The 24315-nt window shown below is 42.7% G+C and overlaps 7 protein-coding genes across 7 annotated transcripts; 2 read left to right on the top strand and 5 right to left on the bottom strand.

The window, feature by feature from the left end:
- Positions 1-509: 509 nt before the first annotated feature.
- LOC107186749 (DDB1- and CUL4-associated factor 10) lies at positions 510-2820 on the bottom strand. Its single transcript, XM_015574686.1, has 5 exons — positions 2624-2820; positions 2427-2540; positions 1991-2360; positions 1699-1914; positions 510-1625 (listed from the first exon to the last, which is right to left on the bottom strand). Exons 1-5 carry the CDS (start codon positions 2818-2820, stop codon positions 510-512), a joined length of 2013 nt encoding a protein of 670 aa, XP_015430172.1.
- A 1099-nt stretch (positions 2821-3919) lies between these two features.
- On the bottom strand, positions 3920-6145 carry LOC107186748 (sulfotransferase family cytosolic 1B member 1). Its single transcript, XM_015574685.1, has 7 exons — positions 6072-6145; positions 5163-5284; positions 4964-5060; positions 4696-4852; positions 4495-4615; positions 4321-4415; positions 3920-4231 (listed from the first exon to the last, which is right to left on the bottom strand). Exons 1-7 carry the CDS (start codon positions 6143-6145, stop codon positions 3920-3922), a joined length of 978 nt encoding a protein of 325 aa, XP_015430171.1.
- LOC107186758 (protein fem-1 homolog A) lies at positions 6100-9136 on the top strand. Its single transcript, XM_015574693.1, has 7 exons — positions 6100-6342; positions 6593-7015; positions 7248-7981; positions 8059-8235; positions 8310-8555; positions 8627-8752; positions 8835-9136. Exons 2-7 carry the CDS (start codon positions 6616-6618, stop codon positions 9057-9059), a joined length of 1908 nt encoding a protein of 635 aa, XP_015430179.1. The 5' UTR covers positions 6100-6342; positions 6593-6615; the 3' UTR covers positions 9060-9136.
- Positions 9137-9794: 658 nt separating this feature from the next.
- LOC107186759 (protein Skeletor, isoforms B/C) lies at positions 9795-13345 on the bottom strand. The gene is made up of 12 exons (XM_015574695.1): positions 13270-13345; positions 12446-12665; positions 12250-12358; positions 11930-12168; positions 11683-11851; positions 11490-11601; positions 11283-11419; positions 11085-11220; positions 10830-11019; positions 10408-10763; positions 10223-10330; positions 9795-10153 (listed from the first exon to the last, which is right to left on the bottom strand). The coding sequence occupies exons 1-12, from the start codon at positions 13343-13345 to the stop codon at positions 9960-9962; spliced, it is 2046 nt and encodes a 681-aa protein (XP_015430181.1). The 3' UTR covers positions 9795-9959.
- An 802-nt stretch (positions 13346-14147) lies between these two features.
- Positions 14148-15163, top strand: LOC107186747 (ankyrin repeat domain-containing protein 50-like; the record flags this gene model as incomplete). The annotated part of the gene is made up of 5 exons (XM_015574683.1): positions 14148-14181; positions 14243-14318; positions 14389-14631; positions 14701-14828; positions 14904-15163. Coding segments are annotated over exons 1-5 (741 nt in total), but the record flags the coding sequence as incomplete, so codon positions are not given.
- A 51-nt stretch (positions 15164-15214) lies between these two features.
- LOC107186746 (estrogen sulfotransferase, testis isoform-like) lies at positions 15215-16476 on the bottom strand. Its single transcript, XM_015574682.1, has 5 exons — positions 16284-16476; positions 16098-16194; positions 15731-16032; positions 15571-15665; positions 15215-15508 (listed from the first exon to the last, which is right to left on the bottom strand). The coding sequence occupies exons 1-5, from the start codon at positions 16474-16476 to the stop codon at positions 15215-15217; spliced, it is 981 nt and encodes a 326-aa protein (XP_015430168.1).
- A 1365-nt stretch (positions 16477-17841) lies between these two features.
- Positions 17842-22661, bottom strand: LOC107186765. Its single transcript, XM_015574700.1, has 3 exons — positions 18456-22661; positions 18186-18360; positions 17842-18114 (listed from the first exon to the last, which is right to left on the bottom strand). The coding sequence occupies exons 1-3, from the start codon at positions 22659-22661 to the stop codon at positions 17891-17893; spliced, it is 4605 nt and encodes a 1534-aa protein (XP_015430186.1). The 3' UTR covers positions 17842-17890.
- Positions 22662-24315: the final 1654 nt, after the last annotated feature.

The following is a 24315-nucleotide window of genomic DNA, read 5'->3' as shown; positions in this document are numbered from 1 at the left end:
GATCACGGATAAACGCGCGATCGACGTCGTTCTACGGATGTATGTACAAGTACTGTGAGAGGAATGTTTCTGAGATACAAGTTTTAAAGTAACAGCTCGCCAGCACGTGCTCCATGGCGATACAAAAGACAAGTACTCTGCCGTAATATTATTACTGAGAGATATATGTATATTACGTATTCCGTGGAAACGGATGCGTGGGTTCGCTGACCGATATCGGTGAAAAATACTATTGCTTTGGCGAGCGTATCTTGAGAAGTATATAATATATACCCAGGAGAAAGTCAGACTGCGTGCTACCAATAATTTTTTTCTTCGTCGGGAAAGAAAAACGAAAACAAAAGAAGAGGAAAAACGGCACATCATGTACATACACACACACACATATATATATATATATATATATATATATATATATATATATATCATCATCATCATCATCATCATCATCAAGACTTGTTCCCAGAGGGATGGATTCCATAACAGAAAAGAAGAAAAAAAAATTGTTCTTACTGAACTACCGGTTCGTGCCACACTATCTTCCCGCCAAGGCAACCGGAAACAAGTAAACAGTGCCTGGGTGAAAATTTCGTGCTAACCACGATCCCGGAATGGCTGACGTTTGTCGCCAACTCGTGCAACTGTACGGACTCGTTGAACGGGGGAACACAATTGGACAATTCCGAGCAGTCGCCGGAGAACGCTAACAATCGTACACCGTAACCGAACGGTGAGCATATCAGTCGTCCGTCGGCCGAGAAGCACAATTCTTTGATGTAACCGGAACCGACATTTGGTTCCTCGATGTAATGGGTTAATCTGGGCGTGTTCTGATGGATCATACGGTTCCTCGGGATAGCGTACATCGTTTGCTGACCCTGCCTATTCTGATTTTGTACCCTGGTCCTGTCGCCGATAATGACGACCGTGTTGTTACTCGATCTAGAAAGCCAATCCCTCTCTCTTCTAAGCCTAGCTTCTCTGATCGCCACGTGCGCCTCCCACACGTCTGTCGTGCTCACGTGTAATTCTATATTACCGGTCGAAAAGTTGTCGATCATGTTGCGTCGTATATAATTCAGATGAGAATTCGGCCTAGAGGAACTGTAATCTATCACAAAATCACGATCCGGATCGGTGGAAGCCTCCTCGTGCATACTCTCGTTCTCGCTGGTATCGTATACGTCTCTCTCCTCCTGTCTGGCGTCCTCTCTGTCCGCGCTTATCCGTGACTCGGATGACCCGGAACTGGAGCTAACCTCGACCGTGCCGAGATTCGCTCTGGTCGCGTTCCTATCCGAACGCGAATTCCTCGACTGTGACCGTGACGCTCTACGAGACGTGCCTTGCCAGCTGGTTCGCGAGGACCTGTTCGATTGCCCGTTATCCGAGGATCCATGCGAGTTCGATCTTCCGTCGGACATTCTGTGAAACACCCTGACACGACTTGGATTCTCTATTAGGAACGAGGACGTTATACCCGATCGCGACGGTTGAGGCTGCTGAAAATCTTCGAATTCTTCGACGGTTACGTCGTTGAACTGAGGACCCGTTTCCTCCCCTTCTTTCGTTTCGTCCGCCGTACTAGACGTATCGCGTTCTTGTATGTCGTGAATACAGGTCCACTGTAACGTACAAACAAACCGGTAACAATGGACACAAAGAATCGTCCTAGTAATTAACATTGTTGTAACCAACCTCAGATTTCTCTCCATTGCTGACGTTCCTAGACAAAGCGCACCAACCTTGAGGATGCACTTGCAGGCTCGATATTATCTCTGCATCGTCGCCGACGGGAAAATCAGTTAAAAATTCTACTCTATTGTGGGTACGGGAATTGGAAAAGAGATGCGTGAAACTTTCCACGTTTGGTATTGTGGTTTGCGAGGATTGCATCAACCGGTACATATTGGGCTGCAATAAAAATATACCAATAATTTTAAATGTAACACACTAGCGACAAATCGATCACTGGGAAAACTAAACATACTCTAAATCCTGCAAGGTCTTGAGATAGAGTCCTTAACTTAAGGTTGTGTATAATCATGAGGTATCCAGAAGTGGTGCTTATCAACATTTTGCTAGCATCTGGACTAAGTCTAGTACGCATCAGTCCATTTGTATGAAACACACGAGTATACAGAATACTATTTTCGGTAAATGTATTTATGTCCCAAGTGTATATGCTACCATCGAATCCACTGGTTAGTAATAAGCTATCCTTGGGACTGTACTCAATATTCTTAACCCAATTCGAATGTCCATGGAGAGTTCTAATTCGTTGCTTTAAATTTCTAGCGTCCCAAAGGGCTACTGTACTATCATCTGAACAGGTTGCAAACATACGTTGATCTAAAAACCTATTACGAAGGATGATTAGAATGATGTATTGTTCAAGAGGCTATGCACAAATACATTATACGTACCTAACACAATTAACACAGTCATTGTGAGCATTTTCTATTGCATGTATTAATCTCCTCCTCAGAGGATCAAACATTAAAATAGTTTTTCTCTCGCATGCAGCCAACAAGAGCGAACTGTCAAACAATGGAAATACATGTCTTGTTAATGCATACGATACTTGAGAAGAATCTAAATTGTAAACATTTTATAGACTAACCCATCTGGAGAATACTCTAAATTAAAGACTCCTCCATGAGTTGCAGAGGATAACGCATGATCCCAAGAAGTTACAGGCTGTATGGAAGAGTAAAGGGTTTTATGAAAGCGATCTGCATGTCCTAAAGGAAACTTTATGCCCAATTCACGTTGCCTTAACCAGAGGCTATTCGGTTGCTTGGTTCTTATTTTAGGCATTTCACCCAGGAGTGTAATCCACCAGCATTCAATTCAATATGATCAGCAGCTTAAAAATGATATAACACTTGGCGAACGAAGCCCGGAGTAGCAGAATTCAAATTCGAATTGACAAATGCTCGCCCCAGAGCTTTCTCCTATTATACAACGCGGAACGATCGTCGTTGATGCTGTGCTCGGATCACTCAATGAAAATTCGTGACTCTCTTAGATCAAACGGACAACATCGATGTCTTTTCCCTCCGAATATTCCGGGTATTCGATAGACAACCGTGTAGCACTTGCGATGGCTGAGGTTAAGCACTGAGCTGCAACTAGCGGGCGATGTTACACGTGACTCTTGACAGACGCATTCGCGTTTTTTTTTCCAGTTGACGACCTTCGACAAGGCCGTGGAACGGAATAAATTAACGATCGAAGTGTCACGGCCGTGTGCAATGTCAAACTCCGAAGGGTTTTTAAAGGAACTTTAAACACCTGACACAACACGAATCAACGCCATCTTTGCTTTGACATCCAACGTCGTGCGTGTTGGTTATATGTACGTTGAATGAAAGAACGCGGCGCGATTCTCGAATCCGCGACTCGCCTACAAGTAAATCCCTCGTCCGACGAACTCTTACGAATAAATAAAACTAACGACCGCTCCGTTTTATTGAGAATGTCTGTTAATTCCGGCTTTTTCTATTTCCTCGTTTAAAAGTAATCACATAGAAATCGAGTACACGAGTCTAAAGAACGATTGGAAGTCAGTTGCCATTAAGAGAAAACCGGTCTTACACCACGGACAAAACGCGTCCGTCGGTAACCGTAATTAAGAAATAAGAGGCGTTAATTTATCGTCGCTACAGATCGATTACATATACACTTCCTCGATCATCTATTTACTATTTTTTTTATTGTACGATACATAAAATTGATACACGCGAGTAAAGTACAAACATTTCCATGAGGACACGTATTCATTATATAATATACATTTTTGTTATACATTTGTCATGGGTAACGTCAGTGCGATACAACAATCGAGAAATATAATTATATTACATAGGTATAGATCTCGTGCGAGGTTTCCTTAAAAGAGATTACAGTTTTTTTTTCATTCCTCGTCGTGAGAGTCAGTATACTTGTCGAAGTCTAGATCAGTTCCACGTAGATGCCTTTCGGTGCATTCGTCGAATCTCCGGGACAATTCTTCGGACATATAGTTCTTCCAATCGCCGACTTTGCCCTTCCTTATAAATCTATTATTCTCCGACACGTTCCCTTCCGGCAAAATATGCTCCATGTTTATCGCAGGATTCGCCGCCATTTTGGAGAACTCGAGATGCTCGGTGAGCTTCGCAATTTTCTCCTCCGTTACGGTTTTCCCCAAGAATGTCGCCGTTCTTTCGATCACCTCCGCTTGGTTCTGAAAAAAACAATGGCTCGCTTAAAACACTTGTCGCCGTAAATTAAAACAGCTGTTCGTCATCGAACTACCGATGAATAATGTCTTGCCTTTTTCATTTCCTCGTAAGTCAAGAATAGTACGTTGTCGTTGTTCCTCATTGACCAGAATTTTACCACGTGACTCCAAAATGACCCCATCGGAGCTTAAACAGGAAAAGAAATAAATACGCGAAACGGGAACAAGTAAAATCTAGTCGACTGCGCACGCGTTTTAATGCTTACTGTATCCATTGAGGAACAGTTCTGCAAAGTCCTCGAAGGTACCCGTGATGCTGTGAAACGTCCTACAGTAGTGATAAAAACTGACACACGTGTCTTTTGGATTCCTAGCAACGTAGATGATCTGAAACGTTCACTTCGTGAGGGTATGACAATTACTTTTTTACGCATTGTACGCTCTTCATTGGTATGTATTATGAATACCTTTGGTTTCTTTTGATGGATCTGTTGTGGCAATAGTTCCAGAGGCAGATGAGACTTGATATATCTAGTTCGTGGCATTTTTTCTACGTTCGCTACTGAGTCACCCAACTTCGCGAACCATTCCACGTACTCCCCCGTGACCATCAGACTTGAGGCTCTAAACGAACAGAATTCCATTGATTCTAGTCGTTGCTTTTGTATGCGTTGCATTTTGGTGATTAAAGAAAATATCAGTTATATATGTGTTCACGTAAACATCAGAACTTACTCCAGCAACGGATTGCGTACGACCAATAAAGTCCGCGCCTTTTCGTAGTCAAAATCGTTTCCAATACACCATACCATCTCCTGTGCCCAATGGCTACCTATAATGTACGATACAAATATAAAAAGAGGATAGTATGCGGGAATACATAAGAAACAATTGAATTTCATACATGAATAGAATTTTTTAAATTTAGATTTACCAGTTCGTGGATACGACAGCATCCATACATCGTCCTTATAAACTTCTGTATCTCGTATCCTCGACCCATAAAATACGAACTGAGGTGGCATTAAACATTGTCCCGGTTCCACTCTGAGGAAGCTGTTTTATATATATTTATATGTGTGTGTGTGTGTACGGTTACGTTAAACGATCACATACTTGATAACTGATGTTTCGTCGGAAAAATTTCGTGTAAACGTTTTTCACAGATAAACGAGATGTTTCTGCTGCTGTGGTTCGGTCAGAAATGTCCACTGAGCATGATTACGTTCTCTCTCCGTGCTCCGGACTCGGTCCTTTTTCTTTTCTTTTTTTTAACAGAAACAACTTTCAATTCCTGTACCGTGTCGCATGTCCACCCGGAAAAGAAACTCCATATTAACAGACGACGAAATTGCTGATAAACTTTGCACGCAGGACAGAAACAATAAGCTCATCGGATAATGACCAATATCATTACCACAATTTTCTGTAATATCGTCTTATAGAAAAACGAGAATTTTATCATTCGTTTAATAACACATTGTATCCTGATCTCGTTGACTTTCTCGATAGAGAAGATTTCACTTTTGGAGAAAGTGGATGCCTCGTATGAAAGAAATTATCCGACACCAGGCACTTAACTCTATATGGGGCACGACGTAACGTGCTTAAGATCGCCATATGATGAAATGGTACCGTTATTCATTCAGGTAGAGGAATATAAAGAATCTTATTGTTGAATTGCAAATCAAGTTCAAAGTTTATCGATGAACAGTCGTATGAAATTTCAAATTAAATTTCGTTCACGTAAATACAGCACGTGACTACCTGCGACTCTAATCACGTGGTTTATCGTCTGGGGTTTGTTACCTGGCGATGCGCGGACAATGACGAGTGCGTTTACATTGTTTCATTTTGTTGTCGACCGTGGTCCGTGTTAGGTGTCCCTTCTGTGAAGTGTACAAGTATCTCATTCATAATCTGTGCCACATTAACGGTTCGTGCGCGTAAAGTAAACGTGAAAACAACTTTTTCCTCGATATCCTACTCCGTTGACGCCTTTCTCTTCGATACTTTCCATGTGTATTGCGTTACTGCTACGGAAACATCTGTATATTTCAATATGTACACATGCACCGCCACATTGTGAATGGGAATTATCAAGTTATAGTTAGGTATCTGTGCATTCTCTTGGTTCCGATTTAATTAGAAACTCGTACAATAACACCGTTTTCTTACTTGAATACTGCTTCAGTACATTCAATTATATGTGTAATATCATAGTAACATTGAACCTACATGGTTCAATACATTCTCAGTTGTAAGAGCTGAAGTCCAATGATTCGTCAGGGATCAATTTTCATTGTTTTCTATATATGGTACATACAAGTTAACCAGAATCTTAATTTACATACCTTGTCACAGGTGGGATACAGATAGAACCCTAGATGGATTCGGTATTTAACATTCTCATCTTTGAATGTAAACATAGAGAACAACTAACTAATAAACTGAAACAATGTCTAGAAGGATTCCCAATAAAATTAAGAAAACATATTGTATCTAGAATGAAGGATGATTGTGCACCCTTATTCATCGCATGCAAAAGGGGAACTGTGGCAATTGTGGAATACCTTATCAGTGTGTGTCATGCAAATATTGAACAAAAAGGAAAATATGAAATCCCGAATGATCCGTCTGTACATTATGTTACTCCATTATGGTGTGCTGCAATTTCTGGGAAACTTCCAGTCATGAAATGCTTGATATTCCATGGATCTGATGTCAATGCAGTCTCTGATTCTGGTTCCACTCCAGTGAGATCGGCTTGTTTTACGACTCAAATAGGTAATGTCTTTCATTGAAAGTATCCATTGCAGAAAGATAATGTTCAGATACAGTGGTTTCACAATCTTATTAATATAGTACACATACATGAATAGTATTGTGTCCAAAATAAAACTATAGCTGGGTCTAGGTCTATGACTTGGCAGGTGAATAAATTTATTTGGCAAGATTTGTATGCAATGTTATGCAATATCTTAGTATTATGTTCTAAAATATATTTTATTGCTTTCAGATATTGTTTCATACTTAGTCGAAAATGGTGCTAACATACATAAAGCTAGTTATAATGGTGGTACATGTTTGATAAATTCTGTACAAAGCGTGGAACTATGTACTTTTCTCGTGGAAAATGGAGCTGATGTAAATGCCACAGATATTCAGAATAAGACTGCTCTACATTTTGCCATCCAAGAGCATAGACTTGAAACTACTAAATTTCTTTGTGAAAATAATGCGGATCTTCATATCAGATCTAGATATAACGATGATGCTCTTCAGACAGCTTGCCTGGAAGGGGCCGATAAAATTTTTACGTATCTAGTGAACAAAATATCTTATTCGCCCGAGAGATTGGCAGATGCAACTGAATTAATGGGGTCGACATTTTTTAATGATTATGATGATGTTGAAATGGCACTAAAATATTGGAGATCTGCATTGGCTATTAGAAATGCTAATGTAGTTGATGGTGTTCCTCTACCAAAAAGGCCGGTATTACCAAAACGCGATACACACGAAAATGCAACTGAATTTACAACATTAGAGGAGCTTAATGCAATCCAATTTAATTTTGATGCCCTTGCAACACAGAGTCTATTAATATGTGAACGAATATTAGGTCCTCGACACAAAAACACATTGTATCGATTAATGTTCAGGGGGGCCTCGTATGTAGACGTTTTAAGATATCAACGCTGTATAGATTTATGGCGGCGAACACTAGAAATTAGAGTGGAGAAAGATTCGGTAATGAAATTAGAATTTCTTATAATTAATATTTATACAAAAAGTTCGGATTCTCAACTATTTTGCATTGTTCATAGATTTTGTATATAGATACATGTTCTATAGCTGAAAGCTTGTTAAAACTTATGATTGATTTTAAAGAGAAAACATCAGAACGTCGTAATCGAAATAAAGAAGAACCAAGGTTTTCTGATGTAGTGGCGATATTTAAATTACTTGTCAGTCAATTAACAGAAGCCAAAGAATTATTGCAGGTAACACGTGGTTCGCTTCATTTTTCTAATTGCTTCTGGTTGTTACTCGACTTAATGCACTCATTTCACTACAGATTCAGCCAGTGTATAAACTACATCAAGACAGTTATAATGGAATCATAAAATGTATAACACATCTTATCTATTTATTAGTAGAGACAGGAAAGTTGGATGATCAAAAAGCAATAACTAGACAGTTAGTGTACGACTTAATTAAACAAAATCCTAGGACAGCGGTATTAAAAGATACAATTCTGCATCTTTGTGTTTCTGAACAGAATACAATTGAGACTACTTACATCTATACTAGTCGCACCCATGTAAATTTTTACATTGATTCTCGATAAAAGTTAGATAAAATATGTATAAAAAATATTAAATACCTTTGCAGATAATTTTTCCACATTTAGGAGTGGTTAAATTACTTCTGGAATGTGGAGCAAATGTCAATGCTATGAATATAAAGCGAACCACACCGCTACATATAGCAAGCAGCCGATTTAATTTTGAAAATTCTGTAAGTATCTCTGTCAGCTCTCTGGTTGTGTAGCATAATCATAAAAAAGCATGAAATATTATTATTTGTTTATGTGACATAGCTAATCAAATTGTTATTGGACTATGGAGCGCATATAGATGTAGTGGATAGAACAGGAGAAACTCCGATACAGATGATCGTTTCCAATTCAGCAATTAAGATGAACCTTGCAAATTATATGAGCCTTAAGTGTTGGGCGGCCCGGGCTATTCTAAAATGCGGCATTCAGTGGACAGAATTGCCTGTCTCGCTTCACCAATTCGTACAATTTCATAAAAAATCGTAAGATATACCGTGAAGATAACGTGAGTTTGAATTTTCTTCTTTTCTTCATTCTAGTGCTAAATTCGTTTGAAAAAAGACACGCCGACGTGTGCGATGCAAATAAATTTAATTGATTTACAAATTATTTAATCGTAAAGAAGTATTAGTCCGATAAAGTATCCGACTTGAAAAGACTGGTTGCAATAAAGATATTTTAATATGATTTTTATGTTGGATATCGTATAATCGATTGTATATAGTAGTAATTAGCTAATCAGAATTATCATATAGTATTGGATCGGTGTGAATGGAATGATGCGACAGTTCTAAAAGTATGTTTTACGGGATGAGAATCCAATTCATTGGAAAAATATCAATAACGAGATGTGAGAACACAGCTATCAGTTTTAATGCCAAAAAAGCACTATGTTTGGGTATTGCCATATATAGTAGTTTGTAGAGACAAACATTGTTGTAAATCCCTTGGAACCTAAGTTTAAAATACATCCACTACAAGAATGCTGTATCTGTTCGTTGTAAAGAAGAAATTAAATATTTAAATTTATAATTTGATATACGTGTTATACATATATAATAAATAACAAATGTTTTATTTGCTTGTTATATTAATCACGTTACAGAAGATACACATTTTTCCTTGTTGAGATAACATCCGATACGATATATCAGTCTATGGATGGTGCTAAGATAAACGAACTATTAACGTTGAGAGAGCAGATAAAGTCCATGATCGATGACGTTAGGTATTGAATGTCACATCTATGAATTCGATTTGCCTTCATTTCTCGTGTAGGAACTAAACGGTCTGCGCGAATCATTAATCGAAATCTTATCTTTTTCAGTCAACATGTACATTCGCGTAGCGAGGCCGATGGCGATTAATCTCGGTAACTACTTATACTTAATTTAATAACAAACGAAGCAACACAGCCGTTAGTCCTGCGAGTAGCGACAGTCTCTGCGAGACAGCGACGCTTCTCGAGTAAACATCCACCACGTGAATTTTCCAGCCCATATTCGCGTGAGTGAACGAATTATAATAAACGATGTCCGGCCACGTAGAGTTCGGGGTGACTTCTAAGACTCCACCATCCCCTGTTAACAAAATACTTATCGTTCGAATGTTTCAGGAAGGCATCGACACGCATTGTCGATTCACGTTACCTGGTTCGCATTTGTGCACCAATGTTCTGTTGAATTGCTTGAACGTCGAGAAATCGTCGTCTAATCGTCTGTCCCGTTCATCGTGTTTACTTAAACACAGCGGACCAACTGGAAATTAGTTTCGTCAACATACGTTCGTACAGTTTCGAGCAACATTCAAAATATATATGCGACTTTATATACACCTGCGGTTGGTCTCGGCTGACCACGTCTGGTAAACTCAACGCCGGCCAGTACTCTAACCTTACTCTGTGCCGCGTCGCTAAGCCGATCGTAGCCGCCGTGCGGTTCGTCCGTTATAATCAACGGATGATACAGGTTCGAACTGTGAGGATTGTTCCCGCCGTGAACACGGAAACTGTACGTCAGTCCCCTACGGAGATACAATTCAGGAACCAGCTGACCCTCGATGTACCACGCCAGACCGGTGGACGTTTGCCCTGTGATCCCTTGGTAACCCTTTTTCCCGCCAGACGGGCCGATCGTGGCTTTGAACACCCGTATACTTCTGTCGAATATCTCGTCCTTCTCCCACGGTTCTCTGAGCAAAGGGAACAATCTCGAATCGATTCTCCTTTCTCTTATGAATTACATTTCGTGTACCCACATCAACGCCTCGTCGTTCTCGGTGAAGTCCATGCAGGTGTTATCAGGCTCCTGTCGGCCCAGTTCCACCTTTAAGTCGCTTTTCGGGTAGAAATCATGAAAGGTCGGTTCCTTATTCTTGTCGAGTCTTCCCAGTGCCCACACTACGTAGACCGGTCGATCCGTAGGGTATTCTTTGTCTCCTGGATCGGCTACAATTTAAAAGATTCGCGTGTAATTCTCTAGTTTCTTTTTCAAGTTCCAATCCATCACTTACAGGAGATGAGAGTGCGTCTGTAGGTAATAATATTGATCCCGTCTTCCCTTACGGCGGTGTACAATTGATTACTGTCCAAGCCACCCAACAACTCGTCCCTGCAAACTCCTCTGTACTGCCCAAGAACCTTTCCGCACTGTTCCGAACCCAATGGTGAAGTTATTGTAACTGCAAGTCTATTATAAGATCCGAACGTACCGGTGCTTTTGCAGTGACATTGTAATCAGCCGCGTATCCTCTGGTCCCGTCCATGTAAGCCACCGCGACGTCCGCGCCTTCCATTTGGCTGGATGACTCCGAACCGGAAAGACCGAACGCCATGTACTCGTTCTCGGCTAAGGATCGTTAACGTTATACCGAATTCAATTTAACATTAAGAAGAAGCTATAGCCAATGGCTACATACCCACTTGTCCCGCCAATTGAATAGTGATCTGAGGACCGAAAATCTCCCAGCTGGTTTGGAACCGTTTGTGAAGTTGAACGCAATTCGGTAGGGCCTGCATGCGCTTGATCACCTGTACTTTGATCAGTCGTTCAATGGTACTTGCCGTTCAAACAACGTGATACGATAATACGAGTTAAAAAGAACATGTTACTTTGACGAGCGACGGGGGCACGTTCAGACCATCCGGAACGATAATAGAACCGTAATTCGATTTGGTCTTCACGTCGAACACGCTCAACCAATCGATGTTGAACACGGTCATGTCGCCTGGCAGCTGAATTATTATGTCCTCCCCCGTGTACACGCGAATCGGATCTAGACTGGGTATCGTATAAACGAAGGAAACATGTTACGTAGATAGAAACATTATCGAAAATTATTCCGATTCGTACACTTACTAGCCGTATTCATCGGGGACTTTTGTCCCTTTGCTGGACGGCTGTGGACCAAGTCCCACCCAAAAATAGGTGTCCGTCCCTTGACCGTCGTACGTGAATTCGGGTATTTTGATTGTTTTCGAGTCTATGATCACGATCGACCCAGAAGAAACACCGTGAGATCGTTTTGTTAACTGGGAGATCTTCTGGGCTGTCGGTGGATCGAACTCCTCGGGAATGTACACATCGCCGAATGTATTCTGAAGGTAACAAAAATCGATTGCAGTTCTCCTCGATATCACAAAACATTAATGGACTACTGTACTTATCGCCGCGAATACCTGACTTCCGAGGTCGTATATAGCGAACCATTTTATGTCAGTTATCTTCTTATTGTCCGGCAAGGTGAGAGTGAAATCCTTGTTAAAGTACCGATCGAGGATGTTCGTTCTGTAAAATATAAAAACGATCCATGTAATTCTCGAATAATCGCGAAAATCCACGGACATTTCAGTTTCGTCAAAGGGAAGAACTAACTTTCCCCATTCGTCGGGCACGATGAAACCCTGCGGTCCAGGTCGATTCGACGCTCCAGCCCAGAAGAACGTGTCAGCCCCGTTCCCGTCGTAGCTAAACGACGTGAGCAACAACGTGTACTCGTCGACCACGTAAACGTCACCGGACACCTGATGATGATACGCGTTCAGCTTCCCGAGGTACTTGCCCCTGTACGCTTCGCCGTTCTCGTCCGCGAAACCTGTTGATCCGTTCGTCATCATCGTGACTCATGGCTTTCAAGGTCACACACACGCGATTTATCGTTTCATTAGGAATTATCCAAGCACACTGACCGCGCGAGATTACGGATTATAGATCGAGAACCGTTCTTTGTCTCCGTATCAGGGTCACAGAGAGAGAGAGTAAGAGGGAAAAGAGATCTGTAGAACGGATCGCGAGAACCGGATCACCTTAGTACACCAACATTTTCCGACGGCATTCTTCTCGTCGCACGGTTATTTGTACACGGTAAAGGTATCGAGAATATAGGTTTCTATCCAGATCGTTGAAGATTCTTTACGTTGAAATTTATTTGTATCGAGGTGAGACGATGTTTTCGGGGGAAATTTCTGAGAACCATGGCGACGAGTAGAGTGACGCGCTGGAGACTCGAACGATGGGTAAAACTGAACGTCACTCTCTCGACAGTCCAGAGTTGGACAGAATTTTATTCGAATAAAACATTCAGAAGTATTATTTTATTATAAAAATTTCCATGTTTAAACGATTAGTACTAACGAACTACTTTTAGATCTATCATTCGTTATTCGAAACTATTTATCGGTCGGTATTAACAAACGTACCGTTAGCAGGGAACAGCACGGATGCGAGCACTGTCACGAGAACACGCGTTATCCACCACCTGGTAACATCCGCCATCGCTTCATCGTCCACGGGGAGTCGTCGCGATCCTCTCTTTCGGGAACGGTTATCAAAAGCGACACGTGTATACCCGAAATCCCGAAAAACACACGCGAAATTCCTATTGGAAATCGTCGAGAGAACACGCGAGTCGTGTGAAAGCAAAGGAAAAGCAACACGGCGACGCGATTCGGATGTTGTTCTCTGCAGCACCTGCGGGAGTCCTCTAGAAAGTCGACTTCGACCGTCTAAACGGTTAGTATAACCGCTCCCACCGGCCACCTTGGCACACGTGGTTCCCCGTTTCGAAGAGAAAGTGTGCACGCGTGTTCTTGGAGGTGGCTCCTCGATCGCGATCGACCGTCTACCAAACACACGAACGCTTCACGAGAACGAGGAAGAACGATGTGTTTTGTGGTCACTGGACTCTCTCGTCCTTCCGGTGGTTCACTAACATGAAATGCGGCGTGTCCGGGGTAAAGAAAATAAAAAAGTCGAACGGAGCGGTGACTAAGGCCTGACCGTTTTACTCGAGTAGTTAACGTTTATTTCCGAGTATCTGTTGTTCGATGATCGAAGAACTGGGGAAGTAAAGTCACGGAATAGAACTGAATCACTTGGGATTCAAAACCACTCGATAAAACTTCATTTATCAATGGAGACACACGCGTCTGTTCGATGACTGTTTCTTCGTTCTTGTTCAATCGTTGAAGGACGTGTGTCACGGTTGTGCGGAGAACAGCATGCGCGGGATGTTTGATCGATTCAGTTTCGGTGGAAAGCCCGACAGGACTTTGCAGGTACAGGATCGTTATCGTTCATGTCGTGCGGTGAAACTTGTTACGAACGAAATGGTAAAAATTAATATATTCGTAATACAGGGTTCGTTTTGATTGAATAAAGTATCGTTTGTAGACTCGATCGAGGAGCAGTTTATGTGGCTCCTTAGATTTGCCAGCTTCAAGAAAATCAAGGAGTTCTTCTCGAAGAAGTGAGTAATATTATGCGTAGGAACTAAGTCGATTATGTTAATTGTTAATGTTCGCGATAACGTATTGCAGTCGATCATCGATCGATCTGCATTACCCTACGCAGAATCTACGGACGCCGTTGACAACGGTCATAGATCGCGATGATCCGCGAATTTTGTCCGTTTTATTGGAGAGAAATTCCACGAGTTTGGATGAAACGACCACGCAACCGTACGGGAGAACCGCTTTGATGTACGCCTCTTACGTCTCGAGAGAGCCGAAGATGTTGGAAGTGCTTTTGGAAAACGGCGCGGACATTGGAAAAAGGGACACGTAAGGATTTTATATTCATCGCGTTCGGATGATTTGAATTTAGAGTCTGTGAAAGAATTTCTATCGTAGTAGAGGCTGGACCTGTCTCCAATACGCCGTCGTGGGAGAACGTTTGAAAAACGTGATCGTCCTATTGGACTCGGGAACTTCCGTGAATCAGCAAGATTTTCAGGGACGAACACCGCTCATGATATCCGGTAAGGGGAATCAAGGAAAACCCGATTAAATCGTCGGAAAAGTCAGTGTATCTTTCAGTTGTTCTGTTTGTTCAGTGTATCTTTCAAATTTGGACATTTTACTGTTTCTGTTGGACCGTGGTGCCGAAATCGAAGTACGGGACAATGCAGGTCTCACTACTCTTCAAGTAGCGATCTTGTCAAGGAAAAGGGACGCGAGTTGCATTTTAATCGAACGAGGAGCCGACACGAGCGTCGTCACACCAACCACCAAAGCCTCGATCGGTCAGCTGTGCAGAACAAGCATGCCAGGAGTTCTTCGATCCATCGAACCGCAGCCAAGGACGACCAATACACGAATTACTACTGATCCTGCCGAAACAAAGTTTATTGCTGTGCAATTCAATTTAGAGGAGAAGATTTCGCGTCGTTAATTTCTCCCTCGTCTGTTCGTCGAATCGTTCGATTATGCTTTTAGCCATTTCACTCTGCCATTGGTTCACCCTGCCGCTACGAATGAAATCACCGTTACCGTCGATCAATTTCAGCCTTTTGTTCATTTCAACGGCCTCCTCGTAATTCACCGACGGATTGGACTTCATGCTGGCGAAACTGAGATGCTTCAACAGCGCGGTCACTCGATCATCCGACATGGTTTTCTTTAAGAATCCCGCTGATTTCACGATCACCGCGGACAAGTCCTTAAATTTCAAGAAATGCACACGCATCACAATCGATTAGAGGAAATTAATTCGTCACTTACAGCTTTCATGTCCTCGTACTTCAAGAACAAGACGTTGGGATCGGTCCTCCTGTCCCAAAACTCGAGGATGTGGTCCCAGAATGGAGCGAAACAGACTGCGTGTGAGAACAGAAGACCAAGAAATTGAACGAAACGAGTAATTTATAACTGCGTGTTTTACCTTTCGCGCCCAAGAAAAGACGACAGAAGCTGTTGAAGTCGTCCCGATAACCCTCCATCAATCTACAGTGATGGTAATAAGAGATGCAGGTGTCTTTTGGATTCCTAGCGACATAGACGATTCTCGGTTTCCTCTCGCCTGTACGAAGCTGCCGCGGTAGCAAGCGAAAAGGTAGATGAGTCTTGATGAATCGCGGACTCCGTCGAGTTCTCGCGTAATTCACGCTGTCCGAGACCAGCTCGTGAAGCTTGACCTCCGGGTGTCGCGGTATGATTGTCGTGTAATCGAACAGTATGGAGTGTCTGAACGAAACGGTGGGTTTATAAATTACGGAAGCTACCGTGTACGGTCTTCTCTATTGACTTACTCGAGAAAAGGGAATCGTTCCGGTAAGAGTGTTTTCGCTCCATCCAAATCCAGATCGTTCGCGATGCACCAAATCATCTCTTGAGTCCACGTTGTACCTGTTTGTACCAATTAATCACACGGTAAAATTCACAGATGCCCTCGTCATTCTCGACATTCAAATTGAAACAAGCATGTGTGTGTCTACCAGTTTTAGGAAAGCTGCAAACCCATATATCGTCGTCTCGAACTTCAAACTCCTCGATCGCTCTCGCGAATTCCTCGTATCTCTGCGGCAAACACACACCGTTCACGGTGACGTAGCCCTTGCGAAACTCGGTCGTGAATTTTTCTCGTAAAATCCGATCCAATTCGCAGTCCTCTTCGACTTGAAGAGCCATCCTCTCGAGAAGTTGATTTTCTAAGTCGTTTTTTAAAAATCAATTTCGCGATTACGAACGAATACCGTTTCATTCAAAATACAGATATTTCATCGATTCGCAGGCTATTCTGTTGTTCGGCTCGAGGACTGGACACACCGTTCTCGGTTTCGAGGAGAAATCGGACTGTTTCGAAGTCCCTGGATTGTTCTTATATACAAAAGGCTAGCGATTAAAACAAAACGAACTAATGTTCACCGGTTTCTCTTTCAGCGTTGCTTCAGTGGAACAAGGTTGCTGTCGACGTTTAAGCGATGTTTTTCTTCGAGCCAAGACTCTTCTACACAGTAGAACCATTGGATGAACACATAGTCTTGCAACTTAGTAATATCGAACGTTTAAAGTGAATGCAGCTAAGTTTCTCGCATTCGTTCGACGACAAATATCTTTTTGCACAATTACACAGTGGAACCGAAAGCGTGAAGCGGCGAGAAACGAGTGTGACATACACGTATAGGGATGCGAAAAGAATTAAAACACAATCGATGTATGTACGTATATTCACTTTATTCTGAATAACCGAACGAATATAATCGTCATACAAAAAAAAAAAGGGTAAAATATTAGAAAAATTCAAGGGACTATATCGTCTAAGTCTTATGGGTAGTAAAAGATTGTGTACTGTGATTCAGGTACTAACAAACTACTTTCATCTTAAAGCATTTCAGTTTTCTCGTGAGCCCAAGGACTCGGCTTCGGTCACGAACGTTTTTTTCCCTCCCAAGCGTGGATAGGCCTCGATGACATTTTACCAGTAAAATGTGAAGCCTGGACACTGCGAGGAAATTCCTTCTTCCGACAACATCTTGCTATCGTATCACCGTATCAGATCTAACGTACGTGCAACGTTTACTAAATATATCTATATATATTTTTAGTATGAAAATAACTTGGCAAGACGAGTTTCTTTTATAATATTTCATATAAATATCCGTAGATTCTAGACACAAATCTTGTCAAACAACGCGATATAATACTTCAACTCTTATATATATGTATATATATATATATATACTACAGAGAAACCCAGATACTCTTCGAACCTCCGTGAGTCTCTATTCCGTCGCTCCGGTTTGGTATTTAAAACGCGTATCGTAAACTCATACACGTCTACGTACCCCGTCTAAATTCATCGTTAATCCGTAAACGTAACTTAAATTAACAAAAATAAACATTAATCCGAGATGTTAGTACGTATTATGCACTGTTGCGAAGAAAAAGCAGAAGTGTGTCTAAAAACAAGATTTTAATAAATCTCTCGCGTATATACGAAAGGTGAACTACTTTGTACGTTTCTCTATCGTTTGTCGTGTCGGTGGACGCCCGATACGTAAATCGATATTTAATCTACGCAAGTACAAACGAATCTATAACGTTACATGTTCGATATAACGCTAACGCTCTGGGACAGATCTACCTGGCCCCTCAGTACCTTCTGTTGCAGTTTCTTGCCAAATATCTTCGCCATCAGTTTGTTACGCCGTGTCTCTTCTTGTTTCTCCTGCTGCCGTTTCTTTTGTCTCACCTCGTTCCAACGCAGGTATCGCTTTCGCAGCCTTTGCCTTATCTCCTCGTCGCTGACCTTTTTCAGCGTGCAAACTGAATGAAAAGGTTTTAATATTGTACAATAAAGACCCATGCGAAAAATCATTGTCCTATAGGAATCGTACCTGTTGGTTTCGCGAAAGACTTCGGTGACTTCAGAACGCTCGACGTACTGGCCATCGCGAGTAACTGAACCCGTTTCTCCTTTCGCAATTGTCGCAAATGAGATATCTCCGACATGTACTGCCTGCGCGTTTCCGCGTTGCTCACGAAATCCGCTTTGTTCCTGGTCAGGTAATCCTTGAATCGTTCAACCGTGTTAGTACTACTAGTGATCACAATAGAAACGACAAACCATCGCATCGAGCACAAGTCGACCACGCTTCAATACTAACCTGTAAAGTATCTGTCTGCGGAGTGTTCTTATTCAAACTAATCCTGTTTATCGTGTTACAGGCACAGCCGTCGGTTTTATTCCCGTTAACAATACGATTCGGTAATGGCACTTTCTCTTTCGCGAACGACAGCTCGTACGCAACCGCTTTCGGGTACTCCTGATGATAACCGGACTTCTTCACGTTCTGCGACGCCGTGGTGCCCGCGTTGCAGCGCCCACAATATTTGCAACTTCGATCGGAATCACCGGCTCCTCTCTGGTAGCCTCTTACATATAATTTCTCCTCGGCGTTCTTGGCCGTTCTGTTACTGCACAAGCAATCTTTTTCGCAGTTGCATTTCGAGCTATTTTGTACTTTGCACTGAGCAGCCTCGACAGGGGATTGTCCGTTGTTGGTACAGTAGGGCCACATCCGAATCGGCCGATCCTCCGCTTCCGGCCAGTGACCATAATGATGGGTGCCACCTTTGTTCTCGCAGGAACAATCGGTCGAGCAGCCGCACAATTTCACGCGTCCGTTCTGCTCGAAACTCGACGCGTATCCATTACTATCCTGATGGGATTTCGTGTTCGATCGGAACAACGCTGCCCGCCCCATCTTTGACTGTTCGTTGTCGCACTCGCAGACGGTTGTACAGTTGCACCCTTTCTCGTCAACTGTCTCCTTCTCTTGCATGGAGGACACCTTCTTCTGGCACTCCTCGCATTTCGAGACGTTATTGGTTGGTAACATTTGGGCAGTAGGACTTGTCTGGCATCCTTTAGACATCGGCCTTTTACTCTCGCGTTTACAGTCGCAAGTGTACCGTGATTTCGAGGCGTTTATCTGATTCTTGGTCTCCTTTTGCTTGAACTGATTCACTTCCTTGTTCGTGCACGGGTGAACGATCTCCAACGAGTTTGTGCTGTCGTCATTTGCACAATTTAATGGTGTGCGCGTACCCACAGGACTTACCTCCCTATAATGATCAGCGTTCCCGTGCACCGTGTTCGATTGATCCTTGCGTTCCTGCAGGCAGTAGACGCAAGTAGGCAGCACGTTTTGAATCGAGCAGTGCTTCAAACACTGACTAGTGGTGGTTTCCACGTTGCCCTTGAAACTGTTCTGGAAGTGCATCGCGTTGTGGGCGGGACACTTGATGTAGTGCACGATCTCAGACTGTATCAAGGTGGGAATCGTGGATGCCTCTTGCGGCTCGGTTTGCACACCGGTGTTCACTAGTTTCATCGTGCTATGATGGATGTTCGAGGCGGACACGATTTCACCGCCGGTTTTCGAATGAGCGCTGGTAACGTTCGTTGCCGTTTGGGCACAGCTATTTCGCTTTCTAATCCTTTGAATCACGCTGTTGATTCTATTAGGTGGTTGGCATGCTGCCAAGTTGCAGTGGGAAGACCATGGCTCGTCTAGGGAATTCGCCTGTCCGTCGGACTCGGTTCGTCGCAAATAATCGTCTTCTCTGACGCAACCATGGACACGGTCAATCGATGGAATTGGCATCGATTTGACGTTCGTTGATCTCGATTTTCTGGGCGACATTCGGGATCTTTCGACCCTTCGCGGTTCCTCCAATAGTTTCTTCAGATTGGACAAATGGCTGATCTCGTTCGTGATCCAGATCAATTGATTCCTCTTCTCCATCTCGGCGTAGCTGACCAATTTCGAGTCCCCGGAATCCGAGTTCCCGCACTTCTTCATCTCGAACTGCCTCTCCGACATGGTGGTCAACAATCTCCAGTCCACCTGTTCCTCGGTGTTACTCGAACGAACGTTCTTTGGTCTTCTGTTGTTAAGAACCGCGTCTAGCAGCATCCTGTTATGATCGGCTGGCGTGCTATTCGATATACTCGACTCTCCTCGCGATATCTTGCACCTCTCTTTCGCGCAGAACAGATCCTGTGCTTTTTTCCCCTTGCGTCCCCTGTGGGGGAAGAAACACTCGGAGCTCTCGCTCTTGTCCGGTTCCGTTGGTGTGTTAGTGCTTCGACGACAATCGTCCGATCTGAGACCCATCCTCGCCTTTCGTCCGTCGGTCTCCGTTCTATCCGTATGCTTATCGATCTTGTCGCTGCTGCTCCCCGAAGCTACATTCTTCGTGATGCCTCGTCCGTTCACGATGGGTTTTCGATCACAGGCCGTTTCCTTACGCGTGTTCCAGTCCCCCGAAGAATCGCTGGTGGTGTGTTTCTTCGTCAAAGCTTGTAGTATCTCTGTTCTGTACACTTTGTTCCTAGCGTCGTCCGGATTCCACGGTACGTTATCCTCTAAATTATGCTCGATTCTGTCGTCGGTGTATTTGGCGGTTATAAGTCTCTTGACCACATGATGTATCAGTCTTTTCTTCACATCCTTGTCGCATTTGTTCGCATCGACCAAGCTCTTTAAAATGTTCACACTTCGTTCCAGATCCCTGACCAGACTGTCCGAATCTCCCCAGAGTTTCTCGTTAATGCTGGAGCTCGTGTTTGGCAATGTGGACTGCGACCTGCCTGTGTCCGTAGATGAGACGCGGCTGCCGCTTCCGTTCGGCACGTTCTCGTAAATATGGCCAGGGAAATACTCGAAACTGTTCGCTCTGCCGGTTATATTCTCGGTCTCGTCCGGCTGAGGCGTCTGCGTACTCGAGCCATATTCAGATGGTTCCGAGCAGCTGCGACGCGACTTCGTTATCTTCCCATGTTCGCCGGCCTCGTGGGATCCATCGGCTTGTTGCTTGTTCCTCGAATTCCGAACTCTGTACGTCCCTTTTGAATTCTTCATCACTACAGTCATACTTTTTTGCAAACTAGTTCCTCTCTTTGGTAATGGCGGCTTCTCCTCCTCAATAACAGAGACCTGAACGCCAACGGACTCTTGGCTGCAAGCGTTCAGGCTCGTTTGTATCACTTTATCACAAGTGGAAGGCTTATTTACAATGGTTGCGATCGACGACGAAGAGTTGAAGATCAATGGAATCGCGGCTCTGTTTTTATCCTTGGCGTATAGATTTAACTCGCTCTGACTTCTCTTCAACGTTAGTTTAGAGAACGGTATAGCTAACGTATTCATTGATGTGCTCTTTTTCAACGGCGACGTCGGAAGGCATATGTTCTCCTTATTTATATTCTGCTTGTTTATCGTCGTCCTTGGCTCTGTTTTCTTCGCAGTAGGTATCTTAAATGAAAATGACAATTTAGATGTATCATTACTTTGCTCTTTCCGCGAATGTTGAACAAGCGTATCCTGTTGCTTGAAGTCTCTGGGTAGTGATCTTTCATTAGACTTTATACTATTCCCTGCTATTATACCCGGCAAATGATTCTTCACAATAGGAGTAATTTCAATTTCACTTTCAGAACCTGATATATTCCCTAATAACGAAGTGGAATTAGCATCTGGTGTAACGGATGGTTTAGAGTTCCTTTGTGGCGCTCCAAGCTTACCAGAGATTCCAGATTCTGTAGTACCTTCGGGATCTAATCTTAAAGCAGCAGAACAACCTCTAGCTAAAGCCATACGCTCAATGGTACTTAATTTTTTGTCACCTTGTTTATTTTGAGGCAATGAATTGAAGTAACCAACATCTGCACCACTGTCCCATTCCAATGGCTTGTGAGAAGCGATACTAGAAGTTGGAGAAGGCACTTTACGTTCTACAGTTTCTGTTAGAATCTCCTGATTTTCATTCTTCTCTTCGATAATAATTTCTGGGGTATGGCATTTGAAATCAGGAGATGGTGATTCTGGATTTGATAATGGTTGAACGTAGCCAGTCGATGAATCTGTGTTTGAAGATTGTCCAATAAGAGGAGGCCTCACCCATCTTCTTCTCTCTCTGGGTACGTACCGACGCAAACTGTACTCCTCGCCAATGCAATCTTCTCTATTCGTCCCCAATTTGGGATTTAGCTCGTATATGCTGTAATAATATTTGACAGCTTCTGGCGATGTACTAGTTGTGGGTAAAGAAAAATATTGATCCAAATTTGTATTTTGAGAATATTTGTGATAATATTCCATTACCTGAGAAGAAAGGCTTCTGTTTACCATTCCCAGTTTGAGCTTTGGCTGAGAAGCCATGACTTCGAGACTCTGCCGTGAAGCAGAACTCGCGGTACAAATTGAATTTTCGATTGTTCGTACTTCCCTTGAACGCGAGAGATCTTCCGTAACATCAAAATCTCTCAGACAGCTTTCGCAGCTCGACGCAGAGTCATGCTCCATAATCACTGCCTATACGTGTCTAGGCATCTTTCGTTACGGGTTTAACTCGCTGTCACATATCGAAGAGAAACCTATCTCTCGAAGAAGATCGTTCGTGAATATTAGGAAAACCAACCATGTTTATCTATTCAAATGTACAAAAATTCTTCGTGTAGTACAATCTAAGGAAGAGGTTACGACGCTACCGTGAACGAATTCCAGCCAGAACTATTCCAGTTTCCTCTTAGAGTAACAATATTTCCAATTCACAATTAAATGTTTACATTGCCTCCATAAATATCATATCCATATTTGCACTCAACATGAGGTTTTCATAGCATTAAATGAAGCTACAATTATTGTTTACATTTCCTCCAAAGCCATCCAAAGCTCAGTCGCAAATTAGCGGCGCGGCGAGTAGCACGCTCAGTCCGCTCAGTTCGTTAATTCTATAGACATAGAAATATAAAGTAATATAGATTGCACGTCAGCCTCAAACGGTCATCCCAATTGGACAGGTCTCACGGCGTTATATGAACAACATTCTTCTTGACCAAGCACTCGACGTGTAGCTGAAAGTACGTAGATTAATCCACTGTTATTGATAATAATAATAAACGACCAGAACACTGTTAAAATCGCATTTAATCGCGGAGTACCCCTATTTTTTCGACCGGTGGCGCCACCAGTGGCAATTCGCTCAAACTGCTAGCCAAATAATACCGACAGGTGAGTGAAAATTTCTAGTGATGGAAAAATGCGAATATCTCAGTAATTAGGCGCTGAAAATCAACGCTGTTAATCACAAATTATTCCTGAGGACTTAATGCATCAACCCAATACTGCAAAACATCAGAATTAGTCAAAATAATTATGCCTGTAATACCGCAGCTACCTCATGGAGCGGCAACCCTAATTCGATCGCATTTACACCGCTGAACGGGCATCTATCATTTCTCTTCGTCCCGCATTAAATTCGAAGTTTAAAGAACGTAGAATAATACTCTCTAACGGCTGGGAACCAGTAATTACAAGAACATTGTTAAAATCAGATTTATTTGCAACGGTTAACACTGAATCTCGTCATGCGTACCCCGGTTAGTTCACTTTGCATAGCTCTTACACCGTTATACGGATAGCTTTTGTTTAGCTGAAGCACTCAATTTGTAGCTGAAAGTACGTAGATTAATCCACTATTATTGATAATAACAATAAACAACTAGAACACTGTTAAAATCGCATTTAATCGCGGAGTACCACTATTTTTTCGACTGGTGGCGCCATCCGTGGCGTAACTCTGCAACTGCTAGCCATATAATTGGTTAGCAGTTTCATCGATTCGCCACGGATGGCGCCACCGGTGAAAAAAATAGTGGTATTCCGCGATTAAATTGCGATTTTAACAGTGTTCTGGTCGTTTATTGTTATTATCCATAATAGTGGATTAATCTTCGTACTTTCAGCTACAAATTGAGTGCTTCAGCTAAACGAAAGCTATCGGTATAACGGTGCAAGAGCTGTGCAAAGTGTACTACCCGGTGTACGCATGACGAGATACAGTGTCAACCGTTGGAAATAAAGTGCGATTTTAACAGTGTTCTGGTCGTTTATTGTTATTATCAATAACAGTGGATTAATCTACGTACTTTCAGCTACAAATTGAGTGCTTCAGCTA

This window comes from Dufourea novaeangliae, unplaced genomic scaffold (genome assembly GCF_001272555.1).
Source record: "Dufourea novaeangliae isolate 0120121106 unplaced genomic scaffold, ASM127255v1 scaffold92, whole genome shotgun sequence".
Classification (NCBI taxonomy): Eukaryota; Metazoa; Arthropoda; class Insecta; order Hymenoptera; family Halictidae; genus Dufourea; species Dufourea novaeangliae.
The sequence above is the reverse complement of the archived record's forward strand: the minus strand, read 5'-3'. Positions and strand labels throughout refer to the sequence as shown.